This window comes from Oncorhynchus clarkii, chromosome 26, assembly GCF_045791955.1.
Source record: "Oncorhynchus clarkii lewisi isolate Uvic-CL-2024 chromosome 26, UVic_Ocla_1.0, whole genome shotgun sequence".
In the NCBI taxonomy this organism is placed as follows: domain Eukaryota; kingdom Metazoa; phylum Chordata; class Actinopteri; order Salmoniformes; family Salmonidae; genus Oncorhynchus; species Oncorhynchus clarkii.
The window spans coordinates 47,377,961-47,395,508 of NC_092172.1; the positions used below are offsets into that span (position 1 = coordinate 47,377,961).

Sequence of the window (17,548 nt, forward strand, 5' to 3'; positions counted from 1 at the left end):
TATTATAAACAGTATACTGTATACAGTAGTCTGTGTATTATAATTCTCATATTATAAACATTATGCTGTATACAGTAGTCTGTGTATTATAATTCTCATATTATAAACATTATACTGTATGTCATATGAGAATTATAATACACAGACTACTGTATACAGTATGTATTTCATAATATTTCATAATAAAGTTATCCACATACTTATTGACCTCTTCATCCAGATGCCCCTCTTTAATAATGTAGTTCACATGTTCTAAAGGACCTTACTGACACCTCATTCCTGTATCGCTATGGAGATCAGCTGGCTGGGGGTGTTCCCCTAACGCAGACAGACTCCGACCCCCTAACAAGCCTTAACCTCAGCGCACCCCCCCCCCTCCCCCCCCAGCATGCTGAAGAGAAAAGCTGTTGCAAATTGGAAATCTTTCCCGCTTGGGTACGATCATGCAAACCATCACAGGGAAATTTATTTAACCTTCAGCCAAGTGCTCAACCAGCCTGAAACATTATTGATAGCCCATCACAGAGGATCAAGATGGAACGGCGCCTGACGAAGCAACCCGTTTTTTTTCTTCCGTTAGAGCCATTGAGCTGGTAACAGGACTTGAAAGGTTGTGTCCGCTGAGCTAGCTTGAACCGTGTTCCAAATGTCTCCCTAGTCCACTCTATATATAAACGCACTACTTTTAACCAGTGGCCCCCTAGAAGTCCCTCCCGTAGGACTCTGTTGAAAAGTAGCGCACTATGTAGGACATAGGGTATCCTTTGGGAGGCTCCCGTTGGTCAAGGAGCTCAGCTGCGGCAGGGAAATAAAAGTGACAAGTCACCGCCGCCCTCCCATCAGTCACGGGACTAATGATCTCTGACTCGGCCTGGGTTATATGTCAGCAAGTATTCCTCTGTCAAGCAGCCCAGGGTGGAAGCCTGGCGTACTGCTCTGTTGTTATCAGAGGCCCGGGGTGGAAGCCTGGCGTACTGCTCTGTTGTTATCAGAGGCCCGGGGTGGAAGCCTGGCGTACAGCTCTGTTGTTATCAGAGACCCGGGGTGGAAGCCTGGCGTACTGCTCTGTTGTTATCAGAGGCCCGGGGTGGAAGCCTGGCATACTGCTCTGTTGTTATCAGAGGCCCGGATGGGGGGGGGGGGGGGGGGGGGGGAGCTCTTACAACAGCTATACATTAACCAGCCTTCAGTGGTTCACACTGCGTTTTAATAGTGAGGAGGGACTTAAAAAAAATAATAATTAAGTTACATTAATAAGAGTCCCAAAATAGTATTTAGTCATTTTAATTTTCACAGATCCCGGTCTTCCATTGTGAGGTGGTAATTCAACGGAAGAAAGGGGAAATATCTGTCACTTTTATTGACATGGTTTCAATGATGAACGTGTGTAAATTGAGAATTAAGAATTGTAATAATGTTGACTGCTATAGAAAATCTGTGATGTTTGTGCTACAGGGCCCCCCCCCCCCCAAAAAAAAAATGTAATTTATAAACTGACCACGATATTATTTAATAATTAACATGAATAATAATAATAATTATTATTATACTTTGATTGTTTAGATCGTACCACATTTCAGGAGGTGCAGGGATTGATGTTAAAAATGTAAAGAGCGCAGGTATGCACAGGTGGTATAATTCAGGTGCTGTAATCAGATGGAGTCAAATCAGGACCCAACATTTATTAGAAAAAATAGATTTCAAGGTACAGAAAGCATAAAATCCCTCCAGTTCCACTCCATTTTTCACAGCATGATAATGAACTAATTCAATATGCAGATCCAAGTCTCAGAGGCATTGTGGAATGAATTGTTCTCATTGGCTCATGTAATTATTTGCTTGCAGATTTAATTAGCCGATTTAGAAAAGTGTGTAAATGTTGTTGATGTATAATAATGATCATTCTGAGTGAATCAGACACTGCCAGGGTTAGGGACAGGGTTAGGGACAGGGACAGGGTTAGGGACAGGGTTAGGGAGAGGGTTAGGGACAGGGACAGGGTTAGGGACAGGGACAGGGTTAGGGACAGGGTTAGGGACAGGGTTAGGGACAGGGCCAGGGCCAGGGCCAGGGACAGGGACAGGGCCAGGGACAGGGACAGGGACAGGGTTAAGGACAGGGATATGGACAGGGTTAGGGACAGGGTTAGGGACATGGACAGGGCCAGGGTTAGGGACAGGGACAGGGACAGGGCCAGGGTTAGGGACAGGGACAGGGACAGGGACAGGGTTAGGGACAGGGACAGGGACAGAGTTAGGGACAGGGACAGGGACAGGGTTAGGGACAGGGACAGGGCCAGGGTTAGGGACAGGGACAGGGTTAGGGACAGGGACAGAGTTAGGGACAGGGACAGGGACAGGAACAGGGCCAGGGTTAGGGACAGGGACAGGGCCAGGATTAGGGACAGGGACAGGGCCAGGGTTAGGGACAGGGACAGGGTTAGGGACAGGGACAGGGTTAGGGACAGGGACAGGGTTAGGGACAGGGACAGGGTTAGGGACAGGGACAGGGACAGAGTTAGGGACAGGGTTAGGGCCAATACAGTAGCTGTTAATATGTAGGAAGCATAAAGTGAATCATCGTCACCCACTACTATCATGTCACTAAGTGGTGCCATTATAGAGCCACCAATCAGGCCACTAGCAACCATTCTGCAGCCTGAGAATGTGCTAGAAAACGTACAATGACTCAAAATACGGAAGGATTTGTAAGCATTACAAAGTGTATACTGTTTATTGGATTTTACTAAAGAACTTCGTTGTAAAGTACAACAATTACACATGGACTGAATACGGGTTCAATTACAGACCTCTTGCACGTTGTCACGAATCTCTTCGTCGTCTGAGGAGGAGGAGGAAGGATCGGACCAATATGCAGCGTGGTAAGTGTCCATGTTCATTTATTAGACTGAACACTAAACACAAAATAACAAAGCGAATGGAAGAAACGAAACAGTTCTGTAAGGTGACATACACTAAACAGAAAACAACTACCCACAAATCATAGCGGGAACACAGAATACCTAAGTTTGGTTCTCAATCAGAGACAACGATTGACAGCTGCCTCTGATTGGGAACCAAACTAGGCCAAAAGCAGAAATACAAAACCTAGAACAAAAACATTGAATGCCCACCTCAAACTCACGCCCTGACCCACCCCAACTCACGCCCTGACCACCCCAACTCACGCCCTGACCACCCCAACTCACGCCCTGACCACCCCAACTCCCGCCCTGACCACCCCAACTCCCGCCCTGACCACCCCAACTCACGCCCTGACCCACCCCAACTCACGCCCTGACCACCATAACTCACGCCCTGACCACCCCAACTCACGCCCTGACCAAACTAAAACAGAGACATAAAACAGGAACTAAGGTCAGGACGTGACAAACCCAACTCACGCCTTGACCACCCCAACTCACGCCCTGACCCACCCCAACTCAGGCCCTGACCAAACTAAAACAGAGACATAAAACAGGAACTAAGGTCAGGACGTGACAAACCCAACTTACGCCCTGACCACCCCAACTCACGCCCTGACCACCCCAACTCACGCCCTAACCACCCCAACTCACGCCCTGACCACCCCAACTCCCGCCCTGACCACCCCAACTCACGCCCTGACCACCCTAACTCACGCCCTGACCACCCCAACTCACGCCCTGACCCACCCCAACTCCCGCCCTGACCCACCTAAAACAGAGACATAAAACAGGAACTAAGGTCAGGACGTGACAAACCCAACTCACGCCCTGACCACCCCAACTCACGCCCTGACCCACCCCAACTCAGGCCCTGACCAAATTAAAACAGAGACATAAAACAGGAACTAAGGTCAGGACGTGACAAACCCAACTCACGCCCTGACCACCCCAACTCACGCCCTGACCACCTCAAACTCACGCCCTGACCCAACTAAAACAGAGACATAAAACAGGAACTAAGGTCAGGACGTGACAAACCCAACTCAGGCCCTGACCAAACTAAAACAGAGACATAAAACAGGAACTAAGGTCAGGACGTGACAAACCCAACTCACGCCCTGACCCACCTAAAACAGAGACAGACAGTTTGAAACATAGAATGCCCACCCCTGACCAAACTAAAACAGAGACATAAAACAGGAACTAAGGTCAGGACGTGACAAACCCAACTCACGCCCTGACCCACCCCAACTCACGCCCTGACCAGACTAAAACAGAGACATAAAACAGGAACTAAGGTCAGGACGTGACAAACTTAACTCACGCCCTGACCACCCCAACTCACGCCCTGACCCAACTAAAACAGAGACATAAAACAGGAACTAAGGTCAGGACGTGACCACCCCAACTCACGCCCTGACCAAACTAAAACAGAGACATAAAACAGGAACTAAGGTCAGGACGTGACAAACCCAACTCACGCCCTGACCCAACTAAAACAGAGACATAAAACAGGAACTAAGGTCAGGACGTGACAAACCCAACTCACGCCCTGACCACCCCAACTCACGCCCTGACCACCCCAACTCACGCCCTGACCCACCTAAAACAGAGACATAAAACAGGAACTAAGGTCAGGACATGACCACCCCAACTCACGCCCTGACCACCCCAACTCACGCCCTGACCACCCCAACTCACGCCCTAACCACCCCAACTCACGCCCTGACCACCCCAACTCACGCCCTGACCACCCCAACTCAGGCCCTGACCCACCTAAAACAGAGACATAAAACAGGAACTAAGGTCAGGACGTGACAAACCCAACTCACGCCCTGACCACCCCAACTCACGCCCTGACCACCCCAACTCACGCCCTGACCCACCTAAAACAGAGACATAAAACAGGAACTAAGGTCAGGACGTGACAAACCCAACTCACGCCCTGACCCAACTAAAACAGAGACATAAAACAGGAACTAAGGTCAGGACGTGACAAACCCAACTCACGCCCTGACCACCCCAACTCACGCCCTGACCACCCCAACTCACGCCCTGACCCACCTAAAACAGAGACATAAAACAGGAACTAAGGTCAGGACATGACCACCCCAACTCACGCCCTGACCACCCCAACTCACGCCCTGACCACCCCAACTCACGCCCTAACCACCCCAACTCACGCCCTGACCACCCCAACTCACGCCCTGACCACCCCAACTCAGGCCCTGACCCACCTAAAACAGAGACATAAAACAGGAACTAAGGTCAGGACGTGACAAACCCAACTCACGCCCTGACCACCCCAACTCACGCCCTGACCACCCCAACTCACGCCCTGACCCACCTAAAACAGAGACATAAAACAGGAACTAAGGTCAGGACGTGACAAACCCAACTCACGCCCTGACCCAACTAAAACAGAGACATAAAACAGGAACTAAGGTCAGGACGTGACAAACCCAACTCACGCCCTGACCCAACTAAAACAGAGACATAAAACAGGAACTAAGGTCAGGACGTGACAAACCCAACTCACGCCCTGACCCAACTAAAACAGAGACATAAAACAGGAACTAAGGTCAGGACGTGACCACCCCAACTCAGGCCCTGACCCACCTAAAACAGAGACATAAAACAGGAACTAAGGTCAGGACGTGACAAACCCAACTCAGGCCCTGACCCAACTAAAACAGAGACATAAAACAGGAACTAAGGTCAGGACGTGACTCTAGTTATTCTTCAACAGTCTAGTTTCTTGGACACCAAAACATTCTGGTCAAACAAAACAAGAGCCAGACCACACAGAGGACATTATCCTTCTACTTAGTTGATTACTGGCTGTAATCCAAACTACACTGTCTGTATCCCAAATGGTACTCTATGGGCCCTGGTCTAAAGTAGTGCACTATATAGGGAATAGGGCTCTGGTCTATAGTAGTACCACTATATAGGGAATAGGGCTCTGGTCTATAGTAGTACCACTATATAGGGAATAGGGCTCTGGTCTATAGTAGTACCACTATATAGGGAATAGGGCTCTGGTCTATAGTAGTACCACTATATAGGGAATAGGACTCTGGTCTATAGTAGTACCACTATATAGGGAATAGGGCTCTGATCTATAGTAGTACCACTATATAGGGAATAGGGCTCTGGTCTATAGTAGTGTACTATATAGGGAATAGGGCTCTGGTCTATAGTAGTACCACTATATAGGGAATAGGGCTCTGGTCAAAAGTAGTGCAATATATAGGGAATAGTATGTCATTTGGGAGGTAGAAACGGAGTAGAAAGTTAATAGGATTCAAGTCCTAACCCTGCTGCCTACTGGAACACAGACCTTGTGAGTTCTCCTAACGACTGGCATATTGAAAACAAACTGTTCTGACAGCACAGTTCAAATTAGACAAATGGTTAGTGTGGGCAGTAAAAAGGGGACAAATGGCACCCTAATTCCCTAATTATTTAGTGCACTACTTTTGACCAGGGTCCATAGGGTTCTAGTCTAATAGAGTGCACTATAAAAGAAAGAAGGGGGGGGAAGTAGGGTAGCATTTGTGACGTTACATTGGTGCTGTACTGTTAAAAAAAAAACACACACAAAAATAAGATCGCAAAACATTTTGCAGTTTGAAGTGCACTTTCTGTTTTTTTTGTGACACATCATTATTTATCGTGCTGTTTTCTAATGTTTCCCTCATTAGTTCCCCGTTAATATTTCATCAGCTGTTAAATATTCATTTAGCCTAACATCACAACCACATGGGAGCACGTTCTGCTTCTCTTTCTGTCTGTGTGATCATTAATAATGATGTCTATACACCCCTTTATTCCACATTACTTCAATAGGATCCGTTAAAAACAACCAGACAAAACAGTTTTTTTTTTTTTTTTTTACCAAATTATCTTTGCGCATTTTCACAATCTTTAAGTTAAAAAGTGATGTTGTATTGTTCAATTCATGTACAAACTGTAGAGTCCATCCAATCACCAGCCTGTACCAACTTCCACCGCAGTAGATCACTGTTAAACTGTAGAGTCCATCCAATCACCAGCCTGTACCAACTTCCACCGCAGTAGATCACTGTTAAACTGTAGAGTCAATCCAATCACCAGCCTGTACCAACTTCCACCGCAGTAGATCACTGTTAAACTGTAGAGTCCATCCAATCACCAGCATGTACCAGCTTCCACCGCAGTAGATCACTGTTAAACTGTAGAGTCCATCCAATCACCAGCCTGTACCAACTTCCACCGCAGTAGATCACTGTTAAACCGTAGAGTCCATCCAATCACCAGCGTGTACCAACTTCCACTGCAGTAGATCACTGTTAAACCATAGAGTCCATCCAATCACCAGCCTGTACCAACTTCCACCGCAGTAGATCACTGTTAAACCGTAGAGTCCATCCAATCACCAGCCCGTACCAACTTCCACCGCAGTAGATCACTGTTAAACCGTAGAGTCCATCCAATCACCAGCCTGTACCAACTTCCACCGCAGTAGATCACTGTTAAACTGTAGAGTCCATCCAATCACCAGCCTGTACCAACTTCCACCGCAGTAGATCACTGTTAAACTGTAGAGTCCATCCAATCACCAGCCTGTACCAACTTCCACCGCAGTAGATCACTGTTAAACTGTAGAGTCCATCCAATCACCAGCCTGTACCAACTTCCACCGCAGTACATCACTGTTAAACTGTAGAGTCCATCCAATCACCAGCCTGTACCAACTTCCACCGCAGTAGATCACTGTTAAACTGTAGAGTCTATCCAATCACCAGCCTGTACCAACTTCCACCGCAGTAGATCACTGTTAAACTGTAGAGCCCATCCAATCACCAGCCTGTACCAACTTCCACCGCAGTAGATCACTGTTAAACTGTAGAGTCCATCCAATCACCAGCCTGTACCAACTTCCACCGCAGTAGATCACTGTTAAACTGTAGAGTCCATCCAATCACCAGCCTGTACCAACTTCCACCGCAGTAGATCACTGTTAAACCGTAGAGTCCATCCAATCACCAGCCTGTACCAACTTCCACCGCAGTAGATCACTGTTAAACCGTAGAGTCCATCCAATCACAAGCCTGTACCAACTTCCACCGCAGTAGATCACTGTTAAACCGTAGAGTCCATCCAATCACCAGCCTGTACCAACTTCCACCGCAGTAGATCACTGTTAAACCGTAGAGTCCATCCAATCACCAGCCTGTACCAACTTCCACCGCAGTAGATCACTGTTAAACTGTAGAGTCCATCCAATCACCAGCCTGTACCAACTTCCACCGCAGTAGATCACTGTTAAACTGTAGAGTCCATCCAATCACAAGCCTGTACCAACTTCCACCGCAGTACATCACTGTTAAACTGTAGAGTCCATCCAATCACCAGCCTGTACCAACTTCCACCGCAGTAGATCACTGTTAAACTGTAGAGTCCATCCAATCACCAGCCTGTACCAACTTCCACCGCAGTAGATCACTGTTAAACTGTAGAGTCCATCCAATCACCAGCCTGTACCAACTTCCACCGCAGTAGATCACTGTTAAACTGTAGAGTCCATCCAATCACCAGCCTGTACCAACTTCCACCGCAGTAGATCACTGTTAAACTGTAGAGTCCATCCAATCACCAGCCTGTACCAACTTCCACCGCAGTAGATCACTGTTAAACTGTAGAGTCCATCCAATCACCAGCCTGTACCAACTTCCACCGCAGTAGATCACTGTTAAACTGTAGAGTCTATCCAATCACCAGCCTGTACCAACTTCCACCGCAGTAGATCACTGTTAAACTGTAGAGTCCATCCAATCACCAGCCTGTACCAACTTCCACCGCAGTACATCACTGTTAAACTGTAGAGTCCATCCAATCACCAGCCTGTACCAACTTCCACCGCAGTAGATCACTGTTAAACTGTAGAGTCCATCCAATCACCAGCCTGTACCAACTTCCACCGCAGTAGATCACTGTTAAACCGTAGAGTCCATCCAATCACCAGCCTGTACCAACTTCCACCGCAGTAGATCACTGTTAAACCGTAGAGTCCACCCAATCACCAGCCTGTACCAACTTCCACCGCAGTAGATCACTGTTAAACTGTAGAGTCCATCCAATCACCAGCGTGTACCAACTTCCACTGCAGTAGATCACTGTTAAACTGTAGAGTCTATCCAATCACCAGCCTGTACCAACTTCCACCGCAGTAGATCACTGTTAAACTGTAGAGTCCATCCAATCACCAGCCTGTACCAACTTCCACCGCAGTAGATCACTGTTAAACTGTAGAGTCCATCCAATCACCAGCCTGTACCAACTTCCACCGCAGTAGATCACTGTTAAACTGTAGAGTCCATCCAATCACCAGCCTGTACCAACTTCCACCGCAGTAGATCACTGTTAAACTGTAGAGTCCATCCAATCACCAGCCTGTACCAACTTCCACCGCAGTAGATCACTGTTAAACCGTAGAGTCCATCCAATCACCAGCCTGTACCAACTTCCACCGCAGTAGGTCACTGTTAAACCGTAGAGTCCATCCAATCACCAGCCTGTACCAGCTTCCACCGCAGTAGATCACTGTTAAACCGTAGAGTCCATCCAATCACCAGCCTGTACCAACTTCCACCGCAGTAGATCACTGTTAAACCGTAGAGTCCATCCAATCACCAGCCTGTACCAACTTCCACCGCAGTCGGTCACTGTTAAACCGTAGAGTCCATCCAATCACCAGCCTGTACCAACTTCCACCGCAGTAGATCACTGTTAAACCGTAGAGTCCATCCAATCACCAGCCTGTACCAACTTCCACCGCAGTAGATCACTGTTAAACCGTAGAGTCCATCCAATCACCAGCCTGTACCAACTTCCACCGCAGTAGATCACTGTTAAACTGTGTGTGAATCATCTAATGAAGTACGATTATCTTAAACTGGGGGAGCTGATCCTCTCTGCAATTTAGCAAATATTTAATTTTGTCTTTGTGTATTTGACAAAGTACATTTTTCTTTACTTCAAAGAAAGGTAACATTTGCTGAATTATAGTGGAGGCCTGCCAACAGAAGCGATGGCAAACATAACAGATTCACAAAATGTTGGACATGTTCTGTCATTTCGAGAGGATTATTCCTTATTTAACAAAGCTCTCTGATCTTAACGAGTCAACAGTAATGTGCTAATTAGCAGCATTACCGAAAGTAGACAGCAGTATCCTATTAGAAAACAGCATCAGAAGGATACAGGGAATTCTCTAGTTGTCTCATTGAGACAGTGAATAAATATGTCATCTTATAGTACAGCGTTCATTTATATGACTCTCCAATGGACGTGGCTACAAGTCAGAGGCCACTGTGGTTCCAAGATAGAGGCTACTGTGGCTACAAGACAGAGGCTACTGTGGCTACAAGACAGAGGCTACTGTGGCTACAAGACAGAGGCCACTGTGGCTACAAGGATACAGCTGTAGGGTCTTCATTTGAGCCAGTTTGCTACAGCAGGAAAATAAACCTGCAGAAACAAGAAATGTGAATTTTTATGTGGATTATAATTCATGGACATTTTTGTAGGGGTTGATACATTTTTTGTAACGGAGAATCAAGACTGAAATGTCAAAGTGGAAACGACAGACTTCAGAAGCCTTTTAGACCTCAAATACACAACAAGTTCTAAATATAAAGTTCTCCTGCAACGGGGTGATCAAATTAAGCACCTATATCTGTACTGTAAACCCCGCCTCCTCCATTAACACATACCACTGTAAACCACGCCTCCTCCATTAACACATACCACTGTAAACCACGCCTCCTCCATTAACACATACCACTGTAAACCACGCCTCCTCCATTGACACATACCACTGTAAACCACGCCTCTTCCATTAACAGACTACTGTAAACCCCACCTCCTCCATTAACACATACCACTGTAAACCACGCCTCCTCCATTAACACATACCACTGTAAACCACGCCTCCTCCATTAACCCATACCACTGTAAACCCCGCCTCCTCCATTAACACATACCACTGCAAACCCCGCCTCCTCCATTAACACATACCACTGTAAAACCCCGCCTCCTCCATTAACACATACCACTGTAACGACATATAAATAAGTTAAACGAACTCAATTACTTTTATTCTGGGGAAAAACTGAATAGATAGATACATTGATCAATGTTAATTGTTTTTGGTTTATGTTGAGCTCACCAGTCCCCGACTTTGTACAAATAATTGCATTACCTGCTCTGACATATTTACAATGTAATTTCCTTATATTTGCAATCTCTGTATTAAAAAAAAGAAGTGTCATTTCAAATCCGCTCCTTCCATAGATCTATGCATTACCGAAACAACCATGTATAATGTTTAAACAAAGTTGACAAAAATCTCCTCTTGCTCTAACCGTGATTTATCTGGTGTTTTGTACATATAAATGCTTATTCAAGCATCTGTGGGCAGATGCATTTATCCTCCTCTGGCATCTCTAACGAATAACTCTGTTCTGTTAGCATTAGCCTTGACACCGTCTCTTCTAGAGTGATAAAAAAAAAAAAAAAATTAAAATGTGATCAACAAAGTTGAGTGGTTTTTTTTTCGTATCACAAAGCTGAGAGACTGCTCTTTACTGATTAATGTAAGAGATTACTGTGGAAGTCTTATCGTGGGGGGGGGGGGGGGGGGATATGAATGGGGGATTTGGGAGGAACAGCATTAATCTTTATAAACAGTACTGTTGATATTACATCATTTTCAGAAGTACTTAAATATCCAAGTATTCACCAAAAAATTACTTTACAGTTTAAAATTACTTTTCATAACATGATTGTTTGATGCTTTTGAAATTGTACTCAACTGATGGAATCTAAAAGAGTATTTAATTAAAATGATAATTGTATAATTTAAAAAAATATATATATATACTTAAAAAAATATAAATATATTGCATTGACACAAACCTGTTGTCTGTCAATTTAAACATTATACACAATCAATAGTGTCTTCAGGCTCTTATCCACAGATAACGGTACTCTTACACACTTTCCTTTCTACGGTACAGATACAATTCCACTGAGTCACCCTGTTCTTCTGTCGTCTGCTCCCATCTAGCGGGTTTTACCGGTATAAAGGCTTTCTGGGGTTGGGGAAATATACGAAACGCAATTGTGTTTGTTCTCCGCGGTGTTCCGTAGTCGGGGGCTCACAGGTCCGTTTCTGAAAACACAGTGTTTTTTGTCGGTTAAATTCCTCTAGTAAATTGTATTTTGGTAGTGAATTGTGCACAATCTTACTAGTAAAATTAATTTATTACAATGGCATACCAGCTCTACAGAAATACGACGCTAGGAAACAGTCTGCAAGAGAGTCTTGACGAGCTAATTCAGGTAAACTGCAGCTATGCTAGCTTCCAAGATAGCTAGATAATTAGCTAACGTGATCTTGTTGCACTTTGCTTTAGGATAGCAAGTTAAGTTAACTAATTATGAAACCACATTCATCGTTAACTTCGTTATCTGAAAAAACGGGTTTTATCTTTCACTAGAAATAACTGGTTAGCTAACCTAGTTACCCTTCTCATCTTCGACATAGCTAGCTAACTAGTTAGCCATGCTAACAAGAAGCATCTCCATAACTGGCTGCAGTGACGTCTGTTTTGAACCAAGAAGATACAATATTAGTTCTAGAAAGCTCATTTACAGGTTCAGTTTCGGTTGACTAAATTATGCTGGCTAATGTGTTTCACCGAAGTCAGTGGTGATGAGTAACGCTCTTTGGATTCACTACATTTGTATTGCTAGTTACTGGCTCATTAGTTAGCTATTATACGCGCATGCGCGACTAGTTGAAGGTGATTAGCTCAATGAACTCATGGTTTCTGGTTCAAGCCTCACTCCAGCACTTCTCAATCACTAGCTACATTACTTTACCAGCTACTGTTAGCTACTCATCTGAAAACAGTAGCTAGGTATATATTTCTTACAATGTTAAACTTGAGTCATGATTAAATAAATGGAAAAACGGTTGTTTCCCCCCTTTTTTTTCCCCCCAGACCCAACAGATCACTCCTCAGTTGGCGCTTCAGGTTCTCCTCCAGTTTGACAAAGCCATCAACACGGCGCTGGCCAACCGGGTTCGCAACAGGGTCAACTTCAAGGTGAGGACTGGCTTGTGTTCACTAGGAAGCAAATGAAACGAGGAAGAGACCGATCTGAATTTGTCTAATAGAAACTCTTGTTTTCATGGGCAAAACACAACTGTTTGCAGTTGTTTGGACTAATTATTACTCCCCTGTTTGCACCTACCTTAAAAAAAAAGGGGGGGACAAATACGGGCTGGAACAGAAACAGGTGCAGGCTTTCTCTCTAGCCAAAGCAACATCACAGCTGATTCAACAAAGACTGTATTGAAGGTTATGGTTAAATCAAAGTGTATTTGTCACGTGCACAGTTTCCAACTGGTGTAAACGGTGCAGCATAATGCTTACTGTACAATATCAAAATAATCAAAGTCAAATAAGTAGTAGGTAGAATGTAATATAATGGATATGTACACCATTGGGTTAGTTGGAAACGGATGACTGTTTTTTGTCTGGAGCAAAAGCCTTCACCCACATGTAAACCTTGCAGATAAGCTGGTCCATCCCTGGTTGAAAAAGAGCTGAAATCATAGCTGTATGTTTTTATTAATACACACATCCCATTGGTTGAAATGCCATTCTGCTTTTGTACACTTTTTTTTTGTTGTTGTGTTGTAACATTCTCTCGCCTCTAGGGGTCACTAAACACCTATAGATTCTGTGACAACGTGTGGACCTTCGTTCTGAATGACGTGGAGTTTAGGGAAGTGACAGATCTGGTCAAGGTGGACAAAGTCAAGATCGTCGCCTGCGATGGGAAAAGTAGGTTCTCTCTGTCTGTCTCTGTCTGTCTCTGTCTGTCTGTCTGTCTCTGTCTGTCTCTGTCTGTCTGTCTCTGTCTGTCTGTCTCTGTCTGTCTGTCTCTGTCTGTCTGTCTCTGTCTGTCTCTGTCTGTCTGTCTCTGTCTGTCTGTCTCTGTCTGTCTGTCTCTGTCTGTCTCTGTCTGTCTGTCTCTCTCTCTGTCTCTCTCTCTGTCTCTCTCTCTGTCTCTCTCTCTGTCTCTGTCTCTCTCTCTGTCTCTGTCTGTCTGTCTCTGTCTCTCTGTCTCTCTCTGTCTTTCTCTCTCTCTGTCTCTCTCTCTGTCTCTCTCTCTGTCTCTGTCTCTCTGTCTCTCTCTCAGGCCATTTTCTCTTCATCTTCAAACAGACTCGGTTAGAACTAGATTACACACTTCGCTCTCCAAGTATAAGACCAAGTGAATTACTATTTCTCACACAGTAATTTGATTTTGATGCAGATTCTCATTTGAAATATGCACAATGTATCACCATTACTAACCTGCCCAGCTTCTTTTCCCTTATCAGACACGGGCAATGCTGCAGAGTGAACGAAGACAATGGCATCCGCTGAGACGTTACTGATGAAGAGGAGGGTGGAGAGAGACCACCCCATATCACAGACAGACAGGACTGTATATATAACTTATTACAGTAATGGCTGTGAAGAAGATACCCTTGTGTGTGTGTATATACGACCATCTGAATCAATGGGAGTGAATGGACCAGTCAAGGCCTTGGGATATTTGCTTGCATGACTTTTTTTTTTTTTAAATAAATGTGTTTCTTAGAACTGCCTTTTCAGTTTAGTTACTGTTGTTGAGCTCGTTAACCTTTAATAAACTTTTATTTAAAATATGGAGACTGATTTTATTTCTGTGGGACAAACTGCATTTGAAACAGATGTCGTGTCACTGTGTTTTATTTTTTTATCTTTTTTAAACAAAACAGTATAGCTTCCTTCCTCACTCGTCCACAACGTCCACAACTATTGGTCTCACTATTGGTCTCACTATTGGTCTCACTATTGGTCTCACTATTGGTCTCACTATTGGTCTTACTATTGCTATCCACTGTGTGTTCTTTGGATAGAAGCTTATCAGATTGTATTTGGTTGTACTGCTTTATGTTCCTAGCTCAACAGTGCAGGAATATCTAACAATACACACATTTAAAAGGAAAAGAATGGCATTAAGAAATGTATAAATATTAGGATGAACGATGTTGGAGTCTGTAGGATAAATGTGTGATGGGATGTATAGACATGGACAGTGTGGATAGATTATATACTGCTCAAAAAAATAAAGGGAACACTTAAACAACACAATGTAACTCCAAGTCAATCACACTTCTGTGAAATCAAACTGTCCACTTAGGAAGCAATACTGATTGACAAATTTCACATGCTGTTGTGCAAATGGAATAGACAACAAGTGGAAATTAAAGGCAATTAGCAAGAGACCCCCAATAAAGGAGTGGTTCTGCAGGTGGTGACTACAGACCACTTCTCAGGTCCTATGCTTCCTGTTTTGGTCACTTTTGAATGCTGGCGGTGCTTTCACTCTAGTGGTCGCATGAGACGGAGTCTACAACCCACACAAGTGGCTCAGGTAGTGCAGCTCATCCAGGATGGCACATCAATGCGAGCTGTGGCAAGAAGGTTTGCTGTGTCTGACAGCGTAGTGTCCAGAGCATGGAGGAGCTACCAGGAGACAGGTCAGTACATCAGGAGACGTGGAGGAGGCCGTAGGAGGGCAACAACCCAGCAGCAGGACCGCTACCTCCGCCTTTGTGCAAGGAGGAGCAGGAGTAGCACTGCCAGAGCCCTGCAAAATGACCTCCAGCAGGCCACAAATGTGCATGTGTCTGCTCAAACGGTCAGAAACAGACTCCATGAGGGTGGTATGAGGGCCCGACGTCCACAGGTGGGGGTTGTGCTTACAGCCCAACACCGTGCAGGACGTTTGGCATTTGCCAGAGAACACCAAGATTGGCAAATTCACCACTGGCGCCCTGTGCTCTTCACAGATGAAAGCAGGTTCACACTGAGCACGTGACAGACGTGACAGAGTCTGGAGACGCCGTGGAGAACGTTCTGCTGCCTGCAACATCCTCCAGCATGACCGGTTTGGCGGTGGGTCAGTCATGGTGTGGGGTGGCATTTCTTTGGGGTGCCGCACAGCCCTCCATGTGCTCGCCAGAGGTAGCCTGACTGCCAGTAGGTACCGAGATGAGATCCTCAGAACCCTTGTGAGACCATATGCTGGTGCGGTTGGCCCTGGGTTCCTCCTAATGCAAGACAATGCTAGACCTCATGTGGCTGGAGTGTGTCAGCAGTTCCTGCAAGAGGAAGGCATTGATGCTATGGACTGGCCCGCCCGTTCCCCAGAACTGAATCCAATTGAGCACATCTGGGACATCATGTCTCGCTCCATCCACCAATGCCACGTTGCACCACAGACTGTCCAGGAGTTGGCGGATGCTTTAGTCCAGGTCTGGGAGGAGATCCCTCAGGAGACCATCCGCCACCTCATCAGGAGCATGCCCAGGCGTTGTAGGGAGGTCATACAGGCACGTGGAGGCCACACACACTACTGAGCCTCATTTTGACTTGTTTTAAGGACATTACATCAAAGTTGGATCAGCCTGTAGTGTGGTTTTCCACTTTAAATTTGAGTGTGACTCCAAATCCAGACCTCCATGGGTTGATAAATTTGATTTCCATTGATCATTTTTGTGTGATTTTGTTTTCAGCACATTCAACTATGTAAAGAAAAAAGTATTTAATAAAAATATTTAATTCATTCAGATCTAGGATGTGTTATTTTAGTGTTCCCTTTATTTTTTTGAGCAGTGTATATAGTATATCTGTAGGATAAATATGTATGTGTGATGGGATGTATAGACATGGACAGTGTGGATAGAATATATATAGTATATCTAGTATAAATTCGTATGTTGTGATGGGATGTATAGACATGGACAGTGTGGATAGAATATATATAGTATATCTAGTATAAATATGTATGTGTGATGGGATGTATAGACATGGACAGTGTGGATAGAATATATATAGTATATCTAGTATAAATTCGTATGTTGTGATGGGATGTATAGACATGGACAGTGTGGATAGAATCTATATATAGTATATCTGTAGGATAGAGTATATAGCAAAAGATACATAGGAATGTCCTTGACTAGAACACAGTATATACATATGAAAGATGTGCTACGGGGCGACAGTCCTTTAGTTCAGTTATATAGAATGGGGGTTGTCTTTAGTTCAGTTATATAGAATGGGGGTTGTCTTTAGTTCAGTTATATAGAATGGGGGTTGTCTTTAGTTCAGTTATATAGAATGGGGGTTGCCTTTAGTTCAGTTATATAGAATGGGGGTTGTCTTTAGTTCAGTTATATAGAATGGGGGTTGTCTTTAGTTCAGTTATATAGAATGGGGGTTGTCTTTAGTTCAGTTATATAGAATGGGGGTTGTCTTTAGTTCAGTTATATAGAATGGGGGTTGCCTTTAGTTCAGTTATATAGAATGGGGGTTGTCTTTAGTTCAGTTATATAGAATGGGGGTTGTCTTTAGTTCAGTTATATAGATTGGGGGTTGTCTTTAGTTCAGTTATATAGAATGGGGGTTGCCTTTAGTTCAGTTATATAGAATGGGGGTTGCCTTTAGTTCAGTTATATAGAAT

General features: G+C 44.7%; 1 protein-coding gene across 1 annotated transcript; it reads left to right on the top strand.

The window, feature by feature from the left end:
* The first annotated feature begins 12,098 nt into the window (after positions 1–12,098).
* On the top strand, positions 12,099–14,700 carry LOC139384933 (general transcription factor IIA, 2). The gene is made up of 4 exons (XM_071129843.1): positions 12,099–12,316; positions 12,982–13,086; positions 13,704–13,830; positions 14,373–14,700. Exons 1-4 carry the CDS (start codon positions 12,245–12,247, stop codon positions 14,393–14,395), a joined length of 327 nt encoding a protein of 108 aa, XP_070985944.1. The 5' UTR covers positions 12,099–12,244; the 3' UTR covers positions 14,396–14,700.
* Positions 14,701–17,548: the final 2,848 nt, after the last annotated feature.

What these genes read in the sequence shown, in the direction of transcription:
- LOC139384933 (XM_071129843.1), top strand. Translation starts at nt 12,245, where the DNA reads ATGGCATACCAGCTCTACAGAAATACGACGCTAGGAAACAGTCTGCAA. An exon ending in GTCTTGACGAGCTAATTCAG is followed by an intron (nt 12,317 to 12,981) that starts GTAAACTGCAGC and finishes TTTTCCCCCCAG; the next exon opens with ACCCAACAGATCACTCCTCA. An exon ending in CGTCGCCTGCGATGGGAAAA is followed by an intron (nt 13,831 to 14,372) that starts GTAGGTTCTCTC and finishes TTCCCTTATCAG; the next exon opens with ACACGGGCAATGCTGCAGAG.